This window comes from Oryzias melastigma, linkage group LG19 (genome assembly GCF_002922805.2).
Source record: "Oryzias melastigma strain HK-1 linkage group LG19, ASM292280v2, whole genome shotgun sequence".
Lineage (NCBI taxonomy): Eukaryota > Metazoa > Chordata > Actinopteri > Beloniformes > Adrianichthyidae > Oryzias > Oryzias melastigma.
In genome coordinates this window covers 17,167,966-17,193,762 of record NC_050530.1, presented here as the reverse complement: position 1 = coordinate 17,193,762, position 25,797 = coordinate 17,167,966, and the positions used below count along the sequence as shown (strand labels likewise).

General features: G+C 42.1%; 1 protein-coding gene across 3 annotated transcripts in view; it reads right to left on the bottom strand.

Moving 5' to 3' along the window:
• The window catches only part of ryr2a (ryanodine receptor 2a (cardiac)), a 122,978-nt gene that overhangs the window by 53,740 nt on the left and 43,441 nt on the right, over positions 1-25,797 (bottom strand). For all 3 annotated transcript variants that reach the window (XR_004949793.1, XM_024263394.2, XM_024263396.2), the window contains exons 16-51: positions 25,410-25,528; positions 24,808-24,941; positions 24,447-24,688; positions 24,149-24,341; positions 22,775-22,979; positions 22,596-22,700; positions 21,487-21,590; positions 21,333-21,416; positions 20,164-20,323; positions 17,846-17,993; positions 17,662-17,765; positions 17,133-17,237; positions 16,806-16,980; positions 15,148-15,356; positions 14,886-15,050; positions 13,636-13,799; positions 13,203-13,317; positions 12,971-13,131; positions 12,725-12,887; positions 12,085-12,171; positions 10,665-10,796; positions 10,375-10,469; positions 10,121-10,296; positions 9,370-9,998; positions 7,880-8,080; positions 6,816-6,921; positions 6,515-6,655; positions 5,846-5,973; positions 5,543-5,688; positions 5,352-5,466; positions 5,105-5,237; positions 3,009-3,112; positions 2,729-2,864; positions 2,468-2,654; positions 1,198-1,306; positions 1,006-1,126 (exon numbers count right to left, since the gene is read on the bottom strand). Coding sequence is in view for 2 of the 3 variants with exons in the window: in XM_024263394.2 (XP_024119162.1) it covers positions 1,006-1,126; positions 1,198-1,306; positions 2,468-2,654; positions 2,729-2,864; positions 3,009-3,112; positions 5,105-5,237; positions 5,352-5,466; positions 5,543-5,688; positions 5,846-5,973; positions 6,515-6,655; positions 6,816-6,921; positions 7,880-8,080; positions 9,370-9,998; positions 10,121-10,296; positions 10,375-10,469; positions 10,665-10,796; positions 12,085-12,171; positions 12,725-12,887; positions 12,971-13,131; positions 13,203-13,317; positions 13,636-13,799; positions 14,886-15,050; positions 15,148-15,356; positions 16,806-16,980; positions 17,133-17,237; positions 17,662-17,765; positions 17,846-17,993; positions 20,164-20,323; positions 21,333-21,416; positions 21,487-21,590; positions 22,596-22,700; positions 22,775-22,979; positions 24,149-24,341; positions 24,447-24,688; positions 24,808-24,941; positions 25,410-25,528 (5,601 nt within the window). In the remaining variant the exon portion in view is untranslated. The remainder of the gene's footprint in view (positions 1-1,005; positions 1,127-1,197; positions 1,307-2,467; positions 2,655-2,728; positions 2,865-3,008; positions 3,113-5,104; positions 5,238-5,351; positions 5,467-5,542; positions 5,689-5,845; positions 5,974-6,514; positions 6,656-6,815; positions 6,922-7,879; positions 8,081-9,369; positions 9,999-10,120; positions 10,297-10,374; positions 10,470-10,664; positions 10,797-12,084; positions 12,172-12,724; positions 12,888-12,970; positions 13,132-13,202; positions 13,318-13,635; positions 13,800-14,885; positions 15,051-15,147; positions 15,357-16,805; positions 16,981-17,132; positions 17,238-17,661; positions 17,766-17,845; positions 17,994-20,163; positions 20,324-21,332; positions 21,417-21,486; positions 21,591-22,595; positions 22,701-22,774; positions 22,980-24,148; positions 24,342-24,446; positions 24,689-24,807; positions 24,942-25,409; positions 25,529-25,797) is intronic.

Sequence of the window (25,797 nt, the reverse complement as noted above, 5' to 3'; positions counted from 1 at the left end):
AAAAAAAAACTGACCAAGAACTGCTGAGACAAGTTTTTATTGGTCTTAAAAACTCACTCTGATAAAAATCCTGTTTTAACATCCCCTTGTTGCATTTTTCTGATGATGGACGAGATAAATTAAGAATATTACGTTTAAATTTTCAATCTTGAGTATTTCTTTACTCAAATCAGTGTGAATCAAAAGCAAAAGAAAAAAAAATGCTGTTGGAAGAATAACGTGTTTATTTGATTTTCCACCTGCTAACATCTGCGTGCTCATTGATGATGAAGAAAGTGACCAAAAAAACTCAATTGGAATTTAGTCCTTTTCTTAAAAAGTTGGATCAAGACCGTTGCCATGACAAACTTATGCCCTGTAAAATGGATTCCAGAATGATAGTGACTTAGGCTGATGTTTGTCAGGACAGGAGAACCCCCCTTAAAGCATTGATACCTTATATGGTCCTCTTTACAAAGTCTAAATCCTGAGTGGTCAGTGTTCATGTCCCTCCTGCCGCCAACAAAGTGCTTTATGGCTTTGTTTTTAGTGGAAAAGTATTGATTAGGTTCTGGTTTCAACTGGTTTGGAGCTCCATATGGGTTAATATAACAATGCATTCATCAATGTGTTAATAGTAAAGTATAAACGTTTTAAAAAAATTTACTTTAATATAAAAAACCTTATTTGTCACATAGCAAATAGACTGGGCAAGCTACAAATGACGATGGATGTCGGGCTTGCTCTGTGCCAACGGTCCCGCCCACAACTCAGAGGTGAATTTCTAACAAACTGCAGAAACTATGTCCTAGATGACTAAAAACGGCATAATCATAATTTAAAAAAGACCACTGGAAACGTTTTGAAAATATATGATCCAGGCCAACTCCATCGATCCAGGTTAACAAGCTCTGAACTCTTTCAATATTCCTAAAAAGCAAATTTCCAGAAGACATAGTTTGTTTATTTTCCTGATCCAGCGACCCCTAAGATCCAGCAGTCATCGCTGCTGGTGGCTCTCCTCACCTTTGGCCACGTTGGGCATGGAGAAGGGAATGCTGATGACGCCCACCAGATCCTCGATGGGAATCAGAGACCTCAGAATGGCTCGGATGCGGATCGCCTCACCCTTGCTGGCATGGATGAGCTGATATAAAACAGGTTTGTAGTTAATATTTGATTCATGCACGAGTGTTGATGCAGTCTGCTGTCGCTCACATGCATCTCTGGAGCACAGCGACCCAGCAGGTCAATGAGAGCGGAGTAGAAGGTCATGATGGCGTTCCCCATGTGAATGGTGTCATCTTCCTCCTCCCCTAACAGGTCACTGATGTAAACACAAACACACAAAGCCTTTTGGGGTAAATAAAATGTAAATATACAAGGAAAAACATTCTTAGAGTTGTGTTGCACCGACGGTTTCTAACTCCGAGATGAATTTCTAATCAATTATTGTAGAAACTATATTCTAGAAAACGACAAAGGGTTATTTTTCTTTTGGATAAAAATGGCAAGTCTTGAAAAGGTTTTAGAAAAGTTTTCTTCTGAAGGTGGAGGAGGATAGACAGATATATTTTCAGTCCCGGTATCAGAAAAGATGACAGATGATCCTCCAGTGTTCCTGCAGGCACTGAGCCAGCAGTCAGCCTGCAGATGCAGGTTCAGAAATACACATTAACATAAATTATACAAATGTCATAACAAAACATAAATTATTTTCTATTAATTTATATTCTCCTTTAAATGTGATTTTTCTTATATGGAGTTGGTTTGGGATAATTCCTACATTTTAAACACTTTGTAAATGTATTTGTTTACAATTTTTTGTTATTGTTGCAATTGCAAAAAATGACCACGACACTGATACATTGAGTATAGCCACTGACTGTATATGAGAACTGGACTGAGTGAGTGTGACGTCACCCATAGTAACTGGTTTACTTCAGAATCCAACAATATGAAGTCAATTCAGTCACCATTTTTAAATTATACGGACATCGCCATGTTGGAACCAGATAACGTCAGTAAGCAGTGATTGGTTCAAATTGGTCTGAGTCATTGTTTCTATGGCAACCATTCTTGCCAATCAGGAGTGGGCTTGTCCACACCCCTGCCACTTGAAAGCAGAAAACACAAAATCTGATCTGATCTGATCAAACATTTTGAAAGTTCAAAGTGAGACAAGATATTTCTAATCAAGCTTCTGATTGGTTGAATACTTTTTGCCACAATTAAAATATAATGAGAAAAAAAATAAATGTTAAAAAATGTATCAGAGCAAAAATTGTTACAAATAGAATAAGTAAAAGCTGTTCTTTTCTTAAAAGAAGTCTATGGGATTTTGGCTTCTTGGAGCCAGCAGGAACTTCCTGTTTGGAGTACAGAGGGGGGATCGCTCTTCCATCAATGGTCTGAGCCCGTTCATGGGCACTGGAGAAGACCCTGGGGCTGATTTTCCTCATCACTTCATCGTGTGTTGATGTCTTACAGGCTTTTGTTGCTCTCAGATGTTGGAGAAGGACCGTCTCTGGAGGGATCTTCAGAGATCCTAATCGCTTCTTCCATTGCTGCCAGCAACCCGTCACCGCCCTCACCCCGAAGGGCGGGGCCAAAACATTCCGGTCGGCGAATGAGAAGCCTCACCACGACGTTAGCGTTCTCCTCCACGCTCTCACCTGGACACAGAGACACCAGTGAAAACACCAGAGTGCACCAACGAAAAGAGCCAGGGAGCTCAAACTGTTCTCACCGTTACAGAAGACAGCAAAGCGCAGGAAGTCCAGGTAACGCTCGCCCTCCACCGGATTCCAGCCGATGTCCGGATAGCCTTCATGGACCAGCATAATGCAGCTCTGCAGCCCACAGCCAGCCAGGTACTGCACCACCTGCACAGGTGAGCCAAATATCAGATGGCAGATTACACTGCAGGACTTAAACTTCACAGATATAACAATATACAAATGTCCAAGATCATCACATGAGCCCATGTTACCCGATACTATCAGTGTGTGTTTGTGTGTCAGCCTCACCTTCTCCAGGTCTGGCTCTCTTAAGGCCAGGGCCAGCTCATTGTTATCCATGACAGACGCTGCAGCTACATCCAGGGGGGTGGAGCCTCTCATTGATGGAGATGCTGAGGACACCGGGAGAAAGTACGCATTAAAATACCTCGTTATGCCTTTTTCTAATCTGGGAGCAGTTTATTTTCTACTTTTTGTGAGGTTACATGAAGTGCACTCATCTTAGTCTGAGCACGTGTGTCCTCTTTGACGGCACAACATTTCTGTACAATGGTAAAACGACGGAATATGCTACCAGAGAGCTACTGGAAAGCTCAAGGAAGGCTAATAGAATACTAAAGGAATGTCAAAGAAATGACTTCCTGACAAAATACTCAAGACATTTTAGTACTAAAATGTCCCACTCTGATCATCTTTTGATATATTGTAAAAGCGTTCCCAGTTGTCTTTTAATTACGGTTATGTCATTTTTAGCCAGAATCAAAAACCTGAGTCGTTTTCTAGGGGATAGTTTCTGCAGAGCACCTCGGTGATGTGGGCAGGACTGTTGGCTACCCCACCCCCTATTCCCATCCCATTGTTAAGAGCTCAGAGCAGGGAGCTTTTCTAGATAAAGAAACCTTATTCAAACTGCATTTTTTACGTGCTCCTGATTCTTAATGATTTGAACAAAGCAGAACACTCCAAAATACAAATTTTAGCTTAAATATCTTAATATATGTCTTCCATCCTTAGAAAAAGGTCACATGTTAAAAACACCAAAAACACATCGGTGTGGGTGTTCAAGAAATGGTAATCACATGCTAAATGATTTAAACGGTTCTCTTTCAGTCGATTCACTCACACATGTACTATGGGATATCACGTTTACGCCTGTCTGGCTGAAGACCCCTCTATTCGAGGCAGATGACGCACAATGACAGGAGGAGAGTCCCGCCCCTTCCTCATAAAGCCTGTCCTTTGGATCTTTACTCAGTTCGGGAGCGGGAGCAGTCTAGCTACCAATGGTTATGACAGTCACAGGCTCTGCTGCCGACTTTGTGAAACTTCAAACTCACGTAGGTTCACACAATAACCTGCCATTTATATAGAACATACAGTAGTCCCCCCTTTATTTGCAGCGGTTCAGCTTTAAATTTGAACCCAACCCAACAGATTTGCAGCACCGCAGAGGCCAGACGGCAGAGGTCGAACGTGATCGTCGCAGTGGGATTTCCTCTTGCACTTTTAAAGTTACGTAAAGACAGAGCTGCTTGCATCTGAGCCTTAACGCTAGACGTTGGAGCCCTAAGTCACACTCCTCACCTCGCTAAAACCTCCCGCTTAGAGCTAGCTAGGCTGCTGCTAGCTAGCACTACTGACTTTACCACAGTCATCTTGGAGTTAGCTTAACTGTTCCTGTTGGTGTTAGCCACTGTTGCCGTTTTGGCCACTGTCTCTGCCCGCAGAGTGCTGTCTTTGGCCAAAATCTAAATTCTTCCCACACCCCTACGGCTTCTCCCTACCTCTCCAATTGTGGGGGCATCCAAAATAGTTTTTTTAAGGGCTAACCCAAGCTCATTTCTTTAAGTGGGTGAACTCTGAAGCACAGAAGGTTACATTTAAATGTAACTAATGACTTTTTGCTTTAAGTGCTTAAACCAATGTTGTTATGTATTTCCGAGCGCTAGCAGCTACACTTTAACGTAGGTCATCAAGTGGGGGTGACCTACGAATTTGAAGACACTATTTTTCCATAACTCTCCGTTTGGAGAAGCCGTAGGGGTAAAGGAAGGATTCGGATTTAGCCTTTGAGTAGTGTGACATTTGGATCTCGTTATGAGTGCACGGCCCAAGAAAGCAAAGCAGACGTTTGCTGTACAGACCTGTCCTCAAGAGTGTGGCTTCTCTTTGCACTAAAAGAACCAGCACAAAGCCTATCCTGTCTGTCAGAGCCTCACACCTTGAATCATGCAGCCTTTAGCGGGGCTTGACTTTGGAAAAGCGTGTGAAGTTTGAGGAGAAGGTGCTGGGGAAAACGTTCGTAGCACAGCAAGACCTCTCGCTATGTGTCTGTTGCAGAGAAGGTGCACCAGATAAGCTATCTATAATAGCCTCTAACTCACCCAGGCCAACACTGCTGTTCTCCAGCAGATAGCTGAGATGGTCAAACATGGCCTTCTGGTTCTGACGGCTGATTCGACAGAAGTAGCACAGGAAGCGACAACAGTTGGCCACCATTTTGGGGAAGGTGATTTCCTGCAGAAACAGACAAGCAGAAAGTCCAATTTCTGATGAGTAAATGTTTCACGAATACACTAAAAACATTGACTATACAGAAAAAAGCTGTAAGAAAAGCTGTTCTTTGGGTACCTTGGAGTCTCCACCACTGAGAACGTTGACCATGACCTCCATGACAGTCTCGTGCATGCCCAGAGCTCTCATCAGGTTGGGATGCTGGTAGAACACCTTGTTGTTCATGATGTCACTGCAGAACGCAGGAAGAGTTCAAACCCAACGTTCTCTGGGTTCTGCTGCAGAACAGAGTCGTCGCGTATTCTCACCCCAACCCCCGGATCATCAGCTTCTCCTCCTCTTTGCCCATGCGGACGCTCAGCAGAGATCTGATCTGACCCAGGGCAGCCAGCAGGTTGATGGTGTCCTCAACGGATACAGAGTTTATGGTGTAGGTCTTTGGAAGAGCGCGCACCTGGAGGAAAGCAACCATTTAAGTGTTTCTGTCTCAATTACTGATCAATGGATCCAAATGAGAATCTCTCTTTTATTACGCATGTCTATGAGTTACTTTAGAAATGATTAAATTAATGAAGCTAAAACCTCATAATGACAAATACACAGACTGATACCTGGCCGCCTATGCCATCATACTGGCGGTGCAGCAGGACAAACATGGCCCTGACCAGATCTGGATCCTCGATCACGGATTCTTGAGCCCAGCGGACCATCGTGTCTGAAATGAGCTGCTGTAACGTACCTGCACACACAAGCACACGTGCACAAACACATAAGAAAAATACAAAAGCAGAATCTGCAGAATTACTCATTTATCTGTAGTGTTATTCTGAAAGGCAGAACATCAATCTAGACCAGAGGTCTGCAGCCTTTAACAATTAAAGAGCCATTTGGGTCCAAAACCCATTAAGAGCCACACATCCTTTAGAAATACGACACTACTTTGTATTTATGTTGTTATTATTATGCAAAATACAAATAAACTGTTATTTTTTTGACATTTATAAAACAAACTTTAAAAGAACATAGATTTTTTTCCAAATATGAAACAGTGTATAACTTTTAAAAGAGGTTCACAAGATTTCCTTTCAAAATAAAAGACTTCCTGTGTCACATAGGATCGTCTCGATGGAGCAAATCTAGTGGTAGGTTGTGTAATGTCAGCGATGATAAAAAAAACCTTTTTTAAACATTTGTTTCTTAGCCCGAAATTCATAAATATTTATTGGTTAGATTCTAAAGTCCCTGGCCTCAAGCTGCTGTTCACAAGTCTCTCGACTTACTGGGCCGTCTGTCCTTCTCCTTTGGCGGGTTGCCGATTTTTTTCTTAAGAGCCGATACTTTCTCCACCAATAGCATAAGGCGACCTCGGATGGTGAAGTCGTTGTCGCCATCAATGGCTCCGTCATCGTCCAGCTCGATGCCTGGCAAACACAATGATCAATATTACTGTGCTGCTTGCTTCTTTAGCCAGAACAAGTATGAGTTTCCAAATGTGGTGTGTTGGGGTTAGACAAGAGTCGAACATGCAGGGCGGAGATCTGTGATGATCAGAATAAAGAAACTTTGAGCTTTGGAACGGACCGCAGTGTCTCATCAGGTCTTCATGGAAGTCCAGCAGCTGTTCCCGGATGAATTCCGGACATGGTCCCTCCTGCTTTTCACCCTTAAAGTTCAGCAACATATTGATCTGCAGGAAGCGTGAGAAATAGAGATGCTCTTCACTTTTACAAGAAATGGAGACCAGAATGTAGTTTTACTACATTTGACAATATTTTCTGATTTTCACCACATCTTGTCACGTTTTTTTTCCTAACTAGTGCTCCCAGAAAAGATCATTTTAATATTCGACTAATCACCGATTATTTTTTCTGATTAGTAGACTAATCGGATCATTGGTAAAGTCAATGTAAAACACACATCTTTACCATCATTAGCTTTAAACTAAATAAAAACTAGATATATATCATTATCTGTAATAATGCTAGTGTGAATGCTGTAAACTGAATTTGGTCGCTCAAGATGCTAATACTAACAGCTGAAGATGCTAAAATTAGCCATTTTTTTCAAGCATAACTGTGTTTTCGACGCCATATATGACTCAACAAAACGGCACTTTGAACACACTAACACGGTGCTTTGAACGCATGGTTTGTACGCGATAAAACGCTGTTTTTTCGTTTTGGATGGCCAATACGCTGGTCTTCCCGATGCTTTTCCTGCCGATTTATGACCCCTTTTGCTTGCCGCCATAGTACAGACATTTTCTGACCGTAATTTCCCAGAGTCAGTGAATGCATCACGACTAAGGTTACCATGCCACCAATTTTCATTGCTCCTTTGTGTTAGTCCCGCCCACACATGGCAGAGCGAGGCCAAAAGTTTCAAACCTCAAATTTTTAGATTTGAAACTGGGAAAAAAAAAAGAGTTGAAAGTAAAAAAATGATTTCAAACTGAAATTTAGAGTTTTAAAAATTAAAAACTGAAAATTAAGAACTGAAAGTAATTAAGTTTATATAAGAGTTGCAGAAAGTTTCAGATACTTTATTTTTTTAGCTTAACACCAATATTTGAGGTTGAATTCTTCAGGTTGTTTTATTCGGGTTTCAAATCTTTATGACCCGGGTTTGTCTTTATATCCTTCTACCTGTTCCTGTGGGGGGGATCTGAACTCTTTGGTCTTCTTGGCGGTGAGGGCCGCTGACATGTTGAGCGCCAGCATCACCTCGTTGTAACGGAAGCGCTGGTTGTCCTGAAGACAAGCCACGAAGTCGTCGGAGAAAGCCACCACCGCCTCGATGCGGTGGCGCACCTGGCAGTCGCACAGGTACTGAAGTACGTGGCACATCTGGATGTGAACAAACACACTGGCATTCAGCGACTAGGAACACATGGAGCAAACGCTTGTCAAACAAACTTTTCTGGTACCAAAAAATAAATATAGTTTTACATAGATCATGAGAGGGCGGTGCATCTAAAAAGAAAATGTGTGAAAGAGTGTAGACAGTGCTTCAACATGGAGAAGGTCAGCTGGTTTAAGCTTCCCATTCGTGAAGCTTAAGAACAAGTAAAAAAAAAAGCCAGGATATTTACTGTGTCAACTGGAGTTAACCTTTTAATGCATATTGATGCAAATGTGAATCAAACAACTTTGTTTCCAAAATTACCTTAAATTAGCATCTACATGAAAGCAAAAACATGTGTTTTTTTCTCATAGTTAGAAATAAATTTAGGCACAAGGGGTTAAAACAGCAGAAGACGTAAATATATTTGTGTACGGAGTCAGAATTTGTCCAAATCGCATAATTTCTGGGTAAGACAGCTGAAACATCAGCTTCAAGAAAGAAACAGAGCTGTTTGACCACATATGGACCTGCAGCTACTTTTGAAAAAAAGTGATTAAACATAGACATGTATTAACTGAAAAAAATGTGCAGGGGTCAGATTGTTGGTCTGAATCGTCTTTTTTGTTTCTTTGAGCAGACTGGAATTGTTTCTGTAGAATATAATAGGTTAAATACAACATATTACTTTTTTACTTCTTTTTTTTCAAGAAATCTTTCTTGTTCAAGAAAGATTTGCATTTATAGTTTTACTAAACAGCCAGATGGATCAACTTTAATTATTTTGAGTCTCCTAACCCTATATAACTATTCATACCATATTTGATAGGCAGATTTCTGAGATGCTTATCTCATCAGCATGACTCTAACGTTACTCAAAAACCCATTATATAGAACTTGGTTCATGGTTTCTGTGTTGTAGTTCATCATAACCCCACTAAGGGCAGTAGAAGATATTTTCCTGCTCATTTCAAAATGGCGGCTTCTGTGAAATCTCTCATACTTTTGGCGGGAAAAAGTTTAACTCATTTTCAAAGCTTTATGGTGGGAAAAACTCTTCTATTGTTATTTATTTTTTTAATGACTACTTTCTGTATTGAAAGAAAGTAAAATTTGGTGATGATTACCCAGTCTCCGCCCACTTCCATTCTTGCAATAGATCCTGTTTGTTCACTTGATGTCATTTTTTTTATTAAATATAACAAGAGTAGTTTGTACTTTTTACGTACTTTTTAAGAACTTTCATATTCAGTAGTTTATTTGTAGTACTCCACTTGTCCCAGTCTCCACCCACCTGCAGCTTCACTGGCTCTGGCAGCTTCATCTCCAGCAGTCCTTCTTTTGGAATGCTCTTCCCTCCATCCTCTCCTCTGTTGAGCTTCTCCAGGTTCTTCATCGCCCCAGGCTCCTCCTCTCTGTGCTCGGAGAACACAGACGGTTCAATGAGCTGCAGGATCTTCTTCAGGTCTCCATCCTGGAAGACTCCCATGATGAGCATGGTGTAGACCAGCTTGATGAGGGGCACAAAGAGGAACTCTGTGCTCCCGCCGATGGGGTCCCTCACGTGCATGCTCCCCTCCTGCACTGCCTCAGTCAGCATCTCGATAGTTTTGACCTTCAGAGTGTCCAGGGGGAACTCTGGGCTGAACTGGAAGCAGCTTCCTGATCCGGTGCTGCTGCTCAGCATGGATCCCGCCGCACGGATAAAACTTGGAGAGGAGAAATGCATTCTGGGTCGCAGAGAGGTGCTGAGTCCGATTCCTGGCAGGCCGTGCTTCTTCCCTTCATCAGGGAACAGAGTGATGCTTTTGGTTTCCTCGGTCATGGGAACGATGTACTCGTTATTCATCATGAGCCGGGCGGTGGCGTAGCTCCTCAGGTGGATGTCGATGAGGAGGTCGTAGTAGCCTGCTCGGAGTAAACCTGCAAAGGAAACAGAGCGGAGGACTGTAAAGCGCTTTGGACTAAAACTGCTTGTTGGGGTTGTGAATAATCCTTCCCCCTCGATGCTCAAGCTCCTGCAGGAGCGCCGGTCCCGGTGTTACCTGGCATGTACTTGTTCTGGATGGCCTGCAGCAGCTGCGCCTCGTCCACATGGGAGCAGAGAGCGTGAGCCACGCGGTTGTTTCCCAGAGCACAGATGGCGGAGTACAGTCTGAGGGTGTGGTAATGAAACCTCAGCAGGTCCTTCTGCTCCGACAGCTCCAGGACGTCCACAGACCTGCAGACACAGGTGCTGCGTGAGAACAGGCGTCGCAGACGGTGGTGGGAGGGAGGGTAGTAGGTATGGATGCTGCACCTGTTCTCCTCAGGTATGTGCAGAGACATGAACTGAAGAGGCTGGTCGCACTGGAGCAGCCAGCCGTGACGGTCGTTCACTCTGGAAGCTGAAACCTGCATGAAAGCACACGTAAAGCTGTAAGGAGAACAGCAAACAAGCAGGTTACCCAGTACAATGAAATACTTACTATGCTGTTCCACAGGAACATCAAAAACTAAATGAATAGATCTGATCTCTCAGCTTTTAACATCAACAAATGACTTCCTAACATCCCAAAAGAAGAAAACATGATTCAGAAGAGCGGTTACCCTGAGGAAGTGGTTAGGAACACGACTCCACAGCACAGGAGTGAGGAACTGGACATGGAGCCGAGGAGGACACTGGGGGACGGGGTTCCTTCTCTCGCTCTTAAACAGACCAGCAGACAGCGGCATGGTGTTCTGCAGAACACAAGAAGGTCACGATGCTGCATTCTCTACAGCAGGCGGACATGGTGGTGTGCAGATTTACAGCAGCATCTGTGAATCCTGATGAGCAACTTACTGCGACAGAGCAAACCAACATAACTGTGACAGTGCAAAAAAAATATACTGCGAAAGATCAAAACAAATTACTGTGACAGATCAAAACAACAAAACTTTGACAGAGGAAAGGAATATAAGTGTGACGGAGCAAAAAAGTATACTGCGAAAGATCAAAACAACATAACTGTAACAGAGCAAAAAAGCACACTGCGACAGAGCAAAGCAACATACTGTGACAGAGCAAAGCAACAAAACTGTAACAGAGCAAAGCAACATAATTGCGACAGATCACAACAACTGTGACAGAACAAACAACATAACTGTGAGACAGGAAAAACGTAAGTGCGAAAGATCAAAACAACATAACTGTGACAGATCAAAACAACATAACTGTGACAGAGCAAAACAACCTAGTGCTATAAATTAGTGCACATAGGGATCTGGATTGACGCAGACAACAGTTTCAGATGCTCTAACTACAGCTATCTTGTCTGAAGTTTAAATTTGGTTTGTCTGTTTTTCAGTCTCACACAGATAAACGATCATTTCAAATCTGTCTGTTTTGGGCCTTTTTCTTTTACTCTACTGTCAAGCCTGCTACACATCACATTCCAGATGGACTTATTGATGGGTCTACTGAGGAAGAGTTTGGATTTATTGATGATGAGCAACAGAGGAATCAGAAGAACTTTGTCTAACTGGTGCTGCTGGCTGGAGCTTCATCCTTCAAATGACACATGTAAACAGTGCTGGTTCTTTTTCCATTATAACAAGGAAAAACTAGAGATCCTAGAACTGGAATGCACTAAAACTGCACCACATCCCAATCTGCAGATGTTATTTGTACATACTGACTTCATTGATTCTTGTGGTTAAGCGTCAGGTAAGATTAATACATAAATGTGAAATATTCTGATCATGGAGGAAAAATTCCAAGAGACTCAGATTTGCTAGAGACGAATGGGTGATGCTCTGTTTAATTCATGTGCTTTATTGGTTAAAGTTGAACTGGTTTAACTTTCAAAGCAAGTTCAATCAGTCTTGTGCGCAGAGCCCAAAAACCGATTTAAAGACGCGTCCATCAACGAGTGAAACCTGAAACACACTGACTATGACTGATGCTCTGACTGCTCTCTGTCAGTGAAAGAACAACATTCTAACAGAGTTGATGAGTGAACTTCATGGTTGTGTGTCTGCATCTTACCTTTACACAGCCAAGTTCAAACTGGAAGACATTGGGACTGGTGGCCTTTGCAAAGACTGCTGGGAAAAGCTTTGTGCTGGGCTCCACCTGTGCAGAGATAGTTGGTTGGACTCATAAAAACAGGAAGTTGCTTTAATGCATTCATTAAATGATCAAACGACTGAGGTGTATTAGAGGGAAAAAGGAGGAAACAGAACCAGCAGCCATCAACCAAAGAAGGGTCATCATTGATGACATCATTGCCAGCTCCCAGAATGCAATTTTGTTCTCTTTAACACCAGAAGATCAAACTTTTCTGTTCTCCTTCACCAATCTGCATCATCAAGACTCTGCAGATTATGTGAAATATTGCTGCATATCCAGTTCATTTTACATTACTGAATCACTTTTACCTTTTTTAAATTATATTTTTTCTGTTTTCCATTGATCTCTAGGTTTCCTCCAGGGAATTGATCTTCTGGTTTTATGTTAAATTTAAATTGCACCAAATTATTAGTGCTAAACTGTTTGTTTGACCATCTTCAAACCCTGAAAACTTCCAACGCTCCTATTAATAAGAGATCTTTGTCATGTGAAATCACACCCTGAAGCTTTCCAGGTTTGTTCTGGTAAAAACCTGCGTCACATCTCCAAAGCTGACCTGGTAGTAGGTGCTGAGCTCCTTCCCGTTGGCTGTGAAGCTCAGCAGACCAGTTGTAGTGTCCACCAGACATCCGATCTCCAAGCCGTTGTTGCTCCTCCCTTGACCCCCAGGGCTGCTGCTCTCTCCGGCCCACACCATGAAGCAGTTGCTGCGCTTTATGCTGCAGGACATGATGAGGGGGTGTACGATGAAGCACAAACCCTCTCTATTTCTGGACAATACCAGGTTTTTCATTTCACTGACCTTTCATGGACTTTTCCCTTCTCGTCCCCTAGCGTAACCGTGACGGTTCGGACCTTGTGGAGCTCAAAACTAGGATCGTACTGATGGAAGTCAGAGGTCACCCATCCTACCCACACGCTGCTGGGCTCCTGACCCGGGAAGATCCGCACCGAGTAGTAGTACTGCACAGAGGGACGCGTGGTTATAACCCGAGTGCTCTAAACACTATTTTTACTCAGAAGACACTCCCTACCACAGACGTCTGCATGAGGAGATCATAGCCAATACTGTCATCAGGCCCCGCCTCCTCAGACAGATGAGCTGATGGATGGCTGATGCTGTCCGTCTTGTTCCGCTTTAAAGTGAACCTGACAAAAAAAATGAAATACTTTTACTCTACTGATGGTGTTTTGTTTGTGCAAAGGTCTCAAAACATGATGTCCTGTCATTCCATCACTGACACAACTTTAGGGAAACACTGATGATGAACGACATGTAAAAAGAAAATTAAGCTTCAAGTTTCATTTCTGAGCATTTCTTTATTCAAATTGTTGTGAATCAGGTGAAAAAGCAGTTGGAAAAAAGTCTGCCGATTGTCAAAGTTACATTTGGTTGGTCAAAAATCCTAGTGACACTGAGTGTTTCATATATTAAGGTAAATTGCCCCTCCGGGGATGGAGGCTTACCGCTGTTTGATTTTGGACGACTTCTCCTGGTTGTAATCTTTGTGGTTGTTAAATTCATCCTTCTCCGGTCCGCCGGGAACACTGGGAATGCTGGGAACACTGTGGCCGTGGGACGACTTCATCAGGACTTCAAAGTCGGAGACGGTTTCAAAATCGTCCAGGTCCTGCAGAAGATGTGAGGAGGGACTATTGACCTCTTTAAAAGTGCTGTCTGTTGATCATTGCCATATTTTTAGAGCTGGGTATTGACTCTAATTTCCAGAAACTATTCAATTTGATTCACAAGAGCCTGAATCGATTTGATATTTTTCGATTCTTCAATTCAATTCAATGTTGAGTTTACACATTTATACACATTTGTTTAGAAATGCATTAATAATCTGCTATATGTTTTTAATAATTTATAATAATCTGATACAGTTCACATACTCTAAAATGTATTAGTGAAATAATGAAGTTGTTAATAGGAGAAGTTCCAACAAAAATGTTCAGATCATTAACATTGTAAACATTGTTCTGCTTCTCCTGGAGGGCCTTTCAGTTTGGCCACTAGGTGGCGATCAAGCTATAGCAACCTTATTCCAGAAGAAGAAGACAGTATGAGAACAAAAAAATATATTTTAGACCATTTTAAAAACTATTCCCCTAAAAGAGTTTGGAAAATGCATGCCTGTGAGTGAATAAAGATGTTCATTTAGTCAGCAATGTATGTTTAGGTGACCGAGCGTTAGCATTAGCCATCCAATGGGAAATTGCATTAAACGTTAGCATCAAGCTAGCTGACTTTAGCTTTATGTGCTAAATTGATTAATTGATTTTATCAACCCCGCCCTACAGATTTTGTTTCATTCTTGAAAATATGGTCAAAAATCGTCTGTGTACTGCCCCCTACAGGTTGAATTGAGCTATTACAGTTGAATTGGTCAAACTATTTAGGTCCCACATCATATCAGAAATCCCACGTCATGATCTGAAGCCACGCCTCTCTAACTGGAGTTTCACATTTCGGCTGTGGGTGGAGTCAGCTACTACCCTGTTTGGTCACCCTTTAATTCTAACTTTTTAAACCAAAAAGTCTGGACCAGCTGCACTCTATCAAAGGTAATCAATGATTGATGATGATCTCAGAACGTATCCTAAATACCATTCAACAGTCTCCTCTTTATGACTGAATTTAACTTTAACCACTTTGTTACCGCCCCATCTTTACCCAGAATCTCTTCAGGGAGGGATGCTTAGACTTTTCTTACCCTCTTGGGTGAGAAGAGGCTGACTCCAGATCTGCACTCGGCACACTCGATGGGCATGCTCAGTCTGTAGAAGGTGATGTCCGTGTGGCTGTTCTGGGAGCCGAACGACCTCTGGGTGACCTTCAAGCAGGGACTACACTCCACCGTCCCATCGATCCTGGAGACCTGAAAGCCAAGCGTTCAGCCTCAGAGTGGGAAACCGTCTTCAATTCAGGCGACGTTCTTACCAACACGAGGTGGAGCTCATCCTCGGCCGGCTCACCTCGATGTGCTGGTGGTTGGGGGGGACGGGCACGAACTGAGGCAGTCTCTTGCTGAGCCACATGGTCACGTCCCGGTTCACGTTGACGGCGAACGGCTCGTAGCCCTCCTGCAGGCCACAGATGGTGAAGTACCTGAGGGTGCTGACGTCCTTCCCAAAGTTCATCCTCCCCACCTGGCACACTCCCAGACTGCACACGGGGATGAAACCTGAAGCACACAAGGAGGCGAGCATCAGGATGAGCTCCATGTTGATTGTTAGACTCCAGAAGGAGGACAACAGCATAAGAGAATGCTGTGGTTTCACATTCGCGTTCAGTCATTTATGTATGGAGAGAAAATAGACTCACTGGATAGATTCACGGCCTAAAAAAAGTTGGGGAGCTCTGGTTTATGGGACGTACATGTAAAGCTTACGACATGAATTGTACAATAAATATGGAGAGAAAATTGACTCACTGGATTTGTGTGTGTGTAATCCTTGATTTGTAACTCACACTATGCATTGTGTGCATAACTTTATGTACTTGCAATTGTGTATTTACATGTAAAAAAAATACAAAATACAATTTACACTTGCACAACTTAAAATGACAACATCTTGAAACTAGGGCTGGGTATCGGTTAGAATTTCCAGAAACGATTCGTTTGTTTTTTTTCCGATTCCTCGATTCTTCCATTCAATTCAATTTTAAGTTTACAAATGTATACACATTTGTTTAGAATTTTTTTATTTAATTTGAATCTATTTATATTAATCTGATACGGTTCACATATTGTAAAATTTATTATTGAAATGAGGAGATTGTTAATATCATGTAGTGTTACATGGATATGGATTCTCTAAAGTAGAAGTTCTAACAAAAATGTTCAGATCATTAACATTTTAAACATTGCTGCTTCTCCTGGAGGACGTTTCAGTTTGGCCACTTGGTGGCGATTGCGCTCTAAAAGTACACTTTATTCAAAAAGAAGACTACAGTATGAGGGGAAAAAACACAGATAGTTACTTTAAAAATGATTTCCTTAAAAAAGTTTTGAAAATTAATGCCTGTAAGTGAATAAAGATGTTTATTTAGTCAGCAATGTATTGTTTTGGTCAACCGAGCGTTAGCATTAGCCGTCCTATGGGAAATTCTATTGAATGTTAGCATCAAGCTAGCGGATTTTAGCCTTATGTGCTGAATCGATTTATATCTTTTGTGAATCGATTATTGATCTATTAAGCTTAAATCGATTCAAATCGATTAATCACATACAAATCTTAACAAAGTGTGTTCCAGTTACCTGACACACACAAAACTGCATTTACGCACAAATCTGTAGCGAGACTCTTTTCACGTCTCCAAGATTCTTTTCCAATTCTTTTACCGGAACGCCACTCCAAACCGCTCCGGCTTACTTTCACCCCTGCCCGTGACCCAACGACTAGAAGTGTCTTGAATGAGTGGTTATCCAAAATAAAACTTCCTTCAGAATCAGATTACAAAATAAAACAGAAAACATGTAGGTTGTGTATTTTTCCCTGCGGCCTGTTAGCAACTATCCCACAAACTGGTACCACTCACGGCCTGGGCGGTGTTGGGGACCACTGCTCTAAAGCACTACAGCAGGTGCTGTGATATAACCATTAATCTGCACTGACAACATAACACCAACCGTCTCCAACTTCAAAGTCTTTGAAGGCCAGCTCAGATCCGGAGTCATCGAGGAGCACCTCCCCGTTGAGCGTGAACATCATCGTGTGTTCGTTCAGATCCACCATGCAGCCCACCACGTCACCCGCCTGCCAAGCGCGCCCAAAGTGCTCGTTGCCCTGGTGCCAGCGCTGGACCTGGAGAACACACGGGAAAGTCACATAACTCTATTACACTGTCTCAGCTTCCTCTTCAGAGAATTGCTTAAACTTAAACATGACTTCCAAAGCAAACGTTTCATACAGCTACCAATTAAAAGAAGAAAAGGAAGAAAGAAGGATGTGTCTACCTTGAAACCGTCAAAAACGAAGGCCTGGTCATCGGATCCCAGCTCCTGGTCTGGCAGACAGCCGGGTCTGGCCCAGCCCACCCTCATTTCTCCAAAGGTCAGAACCTAAAAGAACAGTGTACAGATTCCATCATAGTTAACAGCCTGGATTATGGAGACCTGATAGACCGAGGAGGACCCCCCTTCAAGCGGAGTTTTTGAGTGTGAAATGTGCTCTGACATGAAGAGGTGAGGTCAAAATATTGAAAAAATGTAACCTCTGATGAGAACATTTTTGATCGACTTTTAGCCACACCTACAAAATACAGTAACACCCCATTTGTATCGATGGTATTTAAAGAAAACTAAGAGATGACTTCTGCGCTTTCACCAACTTATAACTCGGGCAGATGAGATCAAAGATCTTGGACTCTTTCCGACCTGAATAAACCCTTCCAGCTACATTACTGGATACAGATCTGAGTGACATGTGTTTTTACAGTTTCCTTGCAGGTAGACGAGCTAAAAAGGTTTGATGTCAGATTCTTACCTCCAGTTCAAAGTACCACTTCCCAGTGTTAACGCAGTAAGTTTTCTCTGCTCTGAAGATCCGGAATCTCTCTGCAGACAAGCTGCTGGAATCAGACTGAGCTGCTGGATGGGATGAAAAGACAGAAGGAACACTCAAGAAAAATAAAACACATTTTCTTAAATTTTCTCCAACTCTTTCTTACCATGGTCCTGGTCAGGAGCTTCCAGGTTATATCCGTATCCCAGTAGCGTTCGGACAGCCTCTCTTAGACTATCCTTGTTGGACTTCTTGGTTCTTTCATCCAGCAGAGTATAGGGGACCAGACGAGGGTTCCTGCGGTTCTTCACATCCTGAAAAGAAACAAATGAAAGGCAAAAAGTAGAAAACAGAGACTAACATAGAAGAGCGACTAAATGGCTCAGGTGGCTCCATGCAGGACTGGACAGGGTTTGTTTCTCAGGAAGCGTTATGTGCTGATCCAGTATTGGTCCTAAGACAAGACCCTTCACACCACTGCCTAACTATATAGCCACAAGGGGGCCCAAGTCTGGTTCTCCCTGTGCTGGTCCACAGCCTGTGAAAAATCAGGGTTATGTCAGGAAGGAGATAAAAAATCTTTGCCAAAACAAGTATGCGGATTGGTGAAAGCTGATTGACCATATCCTAGAGGGATATGGTGAACTTCAACAGTCTAATGTAGAAGAACTACTTAAGATGTTATTTTGAACATGACAGTGGCGGTAATCCCCTACAATGACATCATCTGTGTTTTACACTAAATCAGCAAAAGAAAAAAAAAAATCAGAGAAAGTCTACGGAAATTTCTAACGACGAGAACGACACACAACAAACACAATAGATTTTTCTCATCTTACACTGTACGAAGAAAACTAGAAAGGAATTAAGAAAACTACAACCCTGGTTAATCAATAGCTTGAATGTCCATATTTCTTGAAACTTAACCTGCACCGTCCAAACAAAGACGGATGCTGGAGACCCGATTTTGTCTTCCAAATGTTGATGTGACCCTTATTGCTAAAACACCACCTAGACGGCCAGTAGATATAGGACAGGATGCAGCTAAACATGTTGTCACTGCCTTTGTGAAATGTCTTTTAAGACCAAAACTGTCCACACATCCCTCACTACATTAAAAATATAAACTGCATAGATAAGAATGTTTTTCATCTTGAAAGGTCATGAGCTCCTGCTCTTCATTAATCCAGGACAGACTGAATCAAAAGTTGTTTTAAAACCCTAACATTCCTCTATCACACCACTAAAAACGCCAAACAGGATCAGAATGTGTGCATGAATATCATTATATTCTATAAACTCAACCAGCGGCAAACAAAGTGTTGAACTGTCTTACGTGCAAATGTGTAGTCTGGAATCCAACCCACAGAAAATGGTTTTCATTAAGTTTCTGCACCATGTTGAGGTCTATAAGAAGTGTTCTTACTCAGCTGGGTGATCAAACCTGGTATAGAAGTTACCCAGATGTGGAATTTCAGGGTCTCTGTGTATCTGCTGGTGAACCCAAAGTTTAACCTATTCCACATCCTCTACAGGTCATTGGTAGAGGAAAGATCCTGAACCTTTCAGCCTTGAGGCCCTCAAGGCCTCCTACTGCCCCTCTGAGGAACTAAGAGATCACAGGAAGTTGCGGTAGTGATGGAAGATGATGAGGGACAAAGAAATTGTTGGGTTTCATAAATAAATACAGATCTTAGGTCTGAGCTTGATCACATGTCTGATTACTGATAAGCTAAGAGTTAAATGTCTGTTTTCCAGCAACAACTTCAAAACATTCCAGCTCTCGAGGAGATCTGTATGAAAGAATGGACCAAAATAGCAACTATTGTCCAAATCTTATGAAGCACAGGAAACCTTTGACCTCTGTTACTGAAAAATTACAAGTATTGAGGTGAACCTTCTTTTACTGACCAAATATTGGTATCCTTCACCATTCCTCCATCAAACTTATAATTTTAAGTGGGTTGACTTGACAATTCCTCACTAATAAGGAGAACATAAGGAAAATATCTGTTACTTTAGCATCATGTTTCTAATGTTCAATCCTATTTTTGCACACCAGGTCTTTCCCTAACGTCCTCTTTTGTGAACACTTTTTGAGGTATGTCAGAGAAATTGTCTTATTCCACGTAAGTCCCTTTATTGCTACATTGAATTGATGGAGGACTTCAAATTAAAAGGTAACTAAACAGGACAGTTGGAGGCTGACTCCGCCCACAACCGAAATGTGAAAATCCAGTCAGAGGGGCGGGGTTTGGAGAACAGGACTGTTATCATTACTGGAGCTGCAGAATCATGACATGGGACTTCTGGAATGACGTTGGACTCAAATGGTTTGACCAATCACAAAATTCGAATGTAATACCTCGATTCAACCAACAGAAAGCTCTTTTAAAGCCTCATTTATGGATGTCAAAATCCAAAAAAAGTTGATTTAAGGTTTGGTTACCCTTTAAAGAAGACATTTATGGTTCAGTCTCTCACCTGCTGGATGCCATAAGTCCAGCCTTGGCGAATGCGATCTCGTGCCCAGACATTGTGAGCGTTTTCTGCCAGCTTGTCCACCATGGCCTCCTGGCTGGGGGTCAACTTGATGTGGTTCAGGTCAAGAGGTGCAGGTTTGTAACCACTCGACAACTCGTATCTAGACAAAAAAAAGACAATAAAAAATAAAAATTCTACTCTGTTTCTATGAACAATAGCTAGGGGTGTAAGAAAATGTTGATTTAGTGAAACATTTACTTTACTTTACATTTATTTTACTTTTACGTCACCAAAAAGAAAGGCATATAAATTTGCTTGGCCAAAAGCAACTTGTTTATGAGATACAGTTGCTTAATGTTCTGATGTATTTTATAATTTTATTTTATGAAAAAATTGTAATATTCAGATAATTCATAATAAAAAAAGGTGAAATATTGTCTGGTACTGTATTGAAAAATATTGGGATACGTATTGTATTATGACACAAGTATCGTGATACGCATCGTATCACCAGACTCTTGTCAATACACAACCCTACTATTGATTAGAATAAATGGAGCTGTTAGATAGATAGATAGATAGATAGATAGATAGATAGATAGATAGATAGATAGATAGATAGATAGATAGATAGATAGATAGATAGAACTTTATTAATCTCCCAAGGGAGAAATTCAGGTGTACGGCAGCAGAACAGAACATAATGGAGCCTCTAATTTCTGAGTCAGTTAGTCATTTAGGACTCTGGTTTTAAGTTTGTGTTTTTCCGCTCCTGTGTTTTAACACTTCTTCGTTGGCTTTTATTTTTCTTTTATAGTATTTTTTTAATGTACACACGTGTCATCAGGTTTTGCTGCTATGCTGATGATACACGGCTTTACGTCTCTATGTCTCCTTAAGATAAAAGTCCAATCGATGCCTGATTATCTATTAGAAACATAATGATGGATAACACTAAAACTTTTTGCAGCTCAACTATTATGAGACTGAGTCCTTAAACCTAGAAGAACATCCCAAAAAAAAGTTCAAAAGTTTTTTTTAAAGTAAGAAGCTGAAAGCATGAGGGAGTTCCGATGATCTGCAAACAAAAATGCCAAAGTCGACACAAAAATGCGTTGTGCTATTCTGTTCATTAAGAAAAGTCAGCTTTCTTCTCAGATCAGACGTACTTTGGTGACAGCTTCATGCTCTTCACTCTTCCCACAGCGTTTTCATCAGCCAGTCCAACATGGCACCCCAGGGCCAGCAGAGTCCTGCAAATGCAGATATCCGTTCAAGCTGAGGAGACTGGTGTGAGAGCGGCCACCACACTGAAAGCCTTACTTCAGCGTCTCCAGGGACATCTGCAGGTTGTAGCTTCGCTCCTGCTCAGGGAGCTTAGAAAACTCCACCAGACAAGGGTGCTGCCGCTTGTTATCATCTCGAACCTGAAAGGCACAGAGAGGACAGAGGACGGCTGTAGAACAAGAACACTCTTTTCTGCCTGAAGGATATACTACAGAATGGAGACTTGTCTAGTTCATATGCAAACAAAATAAAGAGGAGTACATTGTTTTATATCTCTGTAGGGCTGGGGTACATTTGAGTTTAGGGGTGTTGGAGATCTTGTACAGACATCTCTGTGTTCTACTGTGCTATCTATCATCTACAGTTGTGTGGTGGATGTGGTGAAGCTTTTTCACTTAACAGGTATGCTGGGTTGTTACATCCCTCTACACACCATCATCAATTAGGTCTTCACTTTGAACTAATGGCTAAATGGCCCACCTTTCCTCTTATCCATTCACAATTATATCTTTGCCTTTAAATTCATGAAAGACTGTCTCTCTCTGCATTCTAGATGGTTTGCTGGTCCTCCTTCACTCTGTTCTCCACCTGGAACGATGCCTTGGCATGATCTGGCCTCTAACAACCATCAGAATCTAGGCCAGAGGTGACCAAAGTCAGTCCTCGAGGGCCAGTGTCCAACATGTTTTCCAAGCTCCTTATTGGCCAAACACACCTGATCCTGGTAATAGGCAGCAGATAAGGCAGGATTTCTGGAAAACCAACAGGAGGCCGGCCCTTGAATACTGACTTTGGACACCCTGATCTAGGCTCTGGGGTTTATTTGTCTATGGTCCAAGTCATTCCCAAGAACACAAGCCAAAGATTATGGACTTATTTCATGAAGAGTTTTCTGTAACAGAAGATCTTTCCATGATTTTAAAAGATCAAGAAGCAGTCCAGATCGATGGCTGAAACCAATTTTGACAAACACAATCAATAATCTTTGCTGCCTTTTCCAGCTTTAGAAAGTAGAGTCATCTGTAAGAATGATCTTTCTCTGCTGACTTTTGTCGCATACGTTCCAACTTGCAGCTAAAATGTAAATTGAACGGTTTCTTGGACCGGCAAGCCGTACGTTGTTCAGGGCTTTGACTGCTACTCACCGCTCCATATGTCCAGCCCAGTTCAATCTTGTTCATCACCCACAGCTCATGGATATTTTCTGCCAGTTTCTCTCGGATTCTTTCCAGGTGAGGAGGCAGAACTATCTGAACAAACAAACACAAGACAGTTAGTTTTTCTGCATCTGACAGCATCCATCGCAATCTCCATGCATTCGGACCTGGCTGGTATCCACGGGCGTGGGGGTGAACGCTGCCTGGCTCAAAGTGACAGTGGGTCCCAGCAAGTCTCTGGCTGCAGTCTGGTCCTGACTGGCCTCCAGCTTCAGCTTCTCCCTGGGAAGCACCGCCTCGCAGCATGGGGCGTAGCCTGCAGGGGGGAGGAATTTGAACTCCCCATGACGCCCACCGAGGAGGAAACGCACCCTGCAGAGAAAGGTATTACAGGGGAGTGTAATGATCTCAGCGCACATCAAAGATAGAAAAAAAAACAGTCCTTATACAATATACTAGAGTGTTCTTTAGTGATGCAAATTTCACAGAACATTTAAGCACTGCACAGAGCCTTACTCAGTGCGAAGTATTGTTTGTGCCATCCTTTCTGAATTACTAAGTGTTTATATCTGGACTTGATCTTCTGTTTCTGACCCTACTTCGTCTCATCTCTGACAACTCTAGTCTCTTCTTTGATGATCCCATGCTCATGATTGACCTCTGTCCGTCTGAACCTGATTTAGCTTTGTGGACTTTTAGCTGTGCTTAGTTCCTGTCTGAATAAATAAACCTGTTGCATGTGGAACCAGCTGTCCCATTTGTGACAAATCCACTCCAATAAAAATGTTGAATCAACAGAGTGAGTGAATCAACGAGAACATCAAAATATTGGAAGTGTTCAACCACTTGTACCATATCCCAGTTTTCCAAGACAACTGGGCATTTACTGCCTGATTCCAGGTGAGAAACATGCAGACTGCTTTTTTTTGTTTTGTATTGAGGAGAAGGCATCAGTTTTGGAACAAATCACCATCTTCCACCATGAGTCTAGACAGAATTGCAGCAGCATTATCCTCTGTTTATGTTTGAACATAAAGAAGTGTGTCATCTGCATATAACTGTGTATTTACATATGGACATGTATTTGACAAGTTAATAAAGATCCATTTGAATGAAAATTGTTGGCGTTTTAACATGCTCTTGTGCCATTTTTCTAATGATGGATGATAAAAGGAAAGAGTTTATGAGGGGTTGTAAGCTAGTGGGAAAACATGTAAGCAGAGCACTAAGTTATGGGCAACAGGAAGAGGGGGTGGAGTTGCTCTCAGAGGCAATTTTTTAATGAACTACTGCCACTCTTTCAAGAAAATGACAGGTTTTTAATATTTTGATTAAAAACTGCATACTTTTAATTTGAGAAAACTTTTAAAAGAGATCAAAAGATTATCAGAGTGGGTCCTTAACATTTACATGGTGGGGGTAGCAGATAATTTAAAGATAAAACAACAAAAAAACTGCTGCAAATTTTATTGCTTTGATTCTTTGAAGAAACTTGTTTTATTTTGTTTTTTAGCAAAACAACTGTTTGGTCACGTGCTGACCTGACACCTGCACTGAAGCTGGCTGCTGGGAAGAAAAGGCCGTCAGAGTTGAAGTTCTCAAACATGCCCTGAACCGGCTGGCCGTTGATCCTGAAGGAGATGCTGGGAACGCTCAGATCCAGGCAGCAGCTGACCACATCCTCAGAGCGCAGCAGGTGCTGGTTTGGTGTACTAACAGTCCGAGCGATGCAACCTGGACACGGGGAGTGCAGGTTTTCCATAAATGTATGTAAATTTGCATATCAATAAGAATCCATCTGCACTCTTAACAGTAGAGCGTCCATCCGTCCACCCTCACCTGACCACAGATGAAGTCCATCAAAGCCGTAGGAGAAGAGGTCGTCCCCCACCCCGTTGCCTCCCCAGCCCTCTCCCCCACTTGGGTAAGGAGCATAGCCACTGGTGTTGGCCCAGCCCACTCTGAGGTGAGTGGGTTCTGCCGTGACAAATGGCAAAGCCTGGTCCACGATTACCTCATAGTACCACTTCCTGTATTGGGCGGAGCCATCACTGACGCCCAAGAAGATGTTGGGTCGCATACTGGTAAAATATGAAACAAATGAGATAGAGTTGCTGAACAAAATTAACCTGTGAGAGGAATTCAAATCAATTTCTCTTAACCAGAAAACTGTCAGCTCTTGCATGTCTTTGAGCGTCACCTGCTGACGTGGTTTACGAGGCGCGTCTGCAGCAGCAGGTCTCTTCCTGGCAGCAGGTTGTCGCAGATCAGGTGCTGGTTGGAGCGCACGGCCACGCCGTGACACACACACAGGGAGCACAGCACATCCAGGACCTGTGCAGCACATCAGTAACAGCAGGTATCGAGAGGCTATAGACATTAATTTCCCAGAATGCACTGATACAGTATGGCTTTGCACCTGGACGTTCAAGCACTCTGCAGAGTCCTCCATCAATTATTAATTGATTATCTTTTATGGGATAATAAATGTAATAAAGTAAAATCCATCCATTACACAGCTCTGCTTGGTGAGGAAGAGGACCATCTTCATCTATGCCCACTGATAAGAAGTCACTAAAAAGCTTTGATTACAGCAGGGTGATGTCATCCAGGATCACATTTCAAGTTATCAAACTTTCATTAGTTTGAACCACAGAGGAGTTCCACGTGCTTCTCTGTACAGTTGGATGATTTACAAACCCTTTCAGCAGGTGATTTAAATCTCATCTTTGAGTTTACACCTATTTTCCTCAAAAATTGAAGGATTTTGATATGTTTTCGTTGCTCGTTTGGATATGGTACCTTATGGTTTCGTCCATGCTTGTCCAGGAGGGAGATGATAGACTTTATATGTCCTTCTTTTATGATGTTTAGAGCTTCAGGACTTTCCACCAACACACAATGAAGAACCTCCAGTATACCTGCATAAAAAAATAGAAAAAAATACAAATGTGGGGGAAAATTTAGTCAGAGACATTGAAAGGGCTTTTTCCACACCAAATGACATATATCTGGAGTTTGATATAACTTGACGCCCAGCAGCTTATTCATCTACCAGCATAATGATACAGATGATTCAAGTGTGTACAGAAGAGGAACACTTTATGGTCATAAATCACTGAAACATTGCTATATGTAGGTAACTGCTTTTGGTGTTTTGTGATGCTACGTTCACTGGAGAATGTTGTAC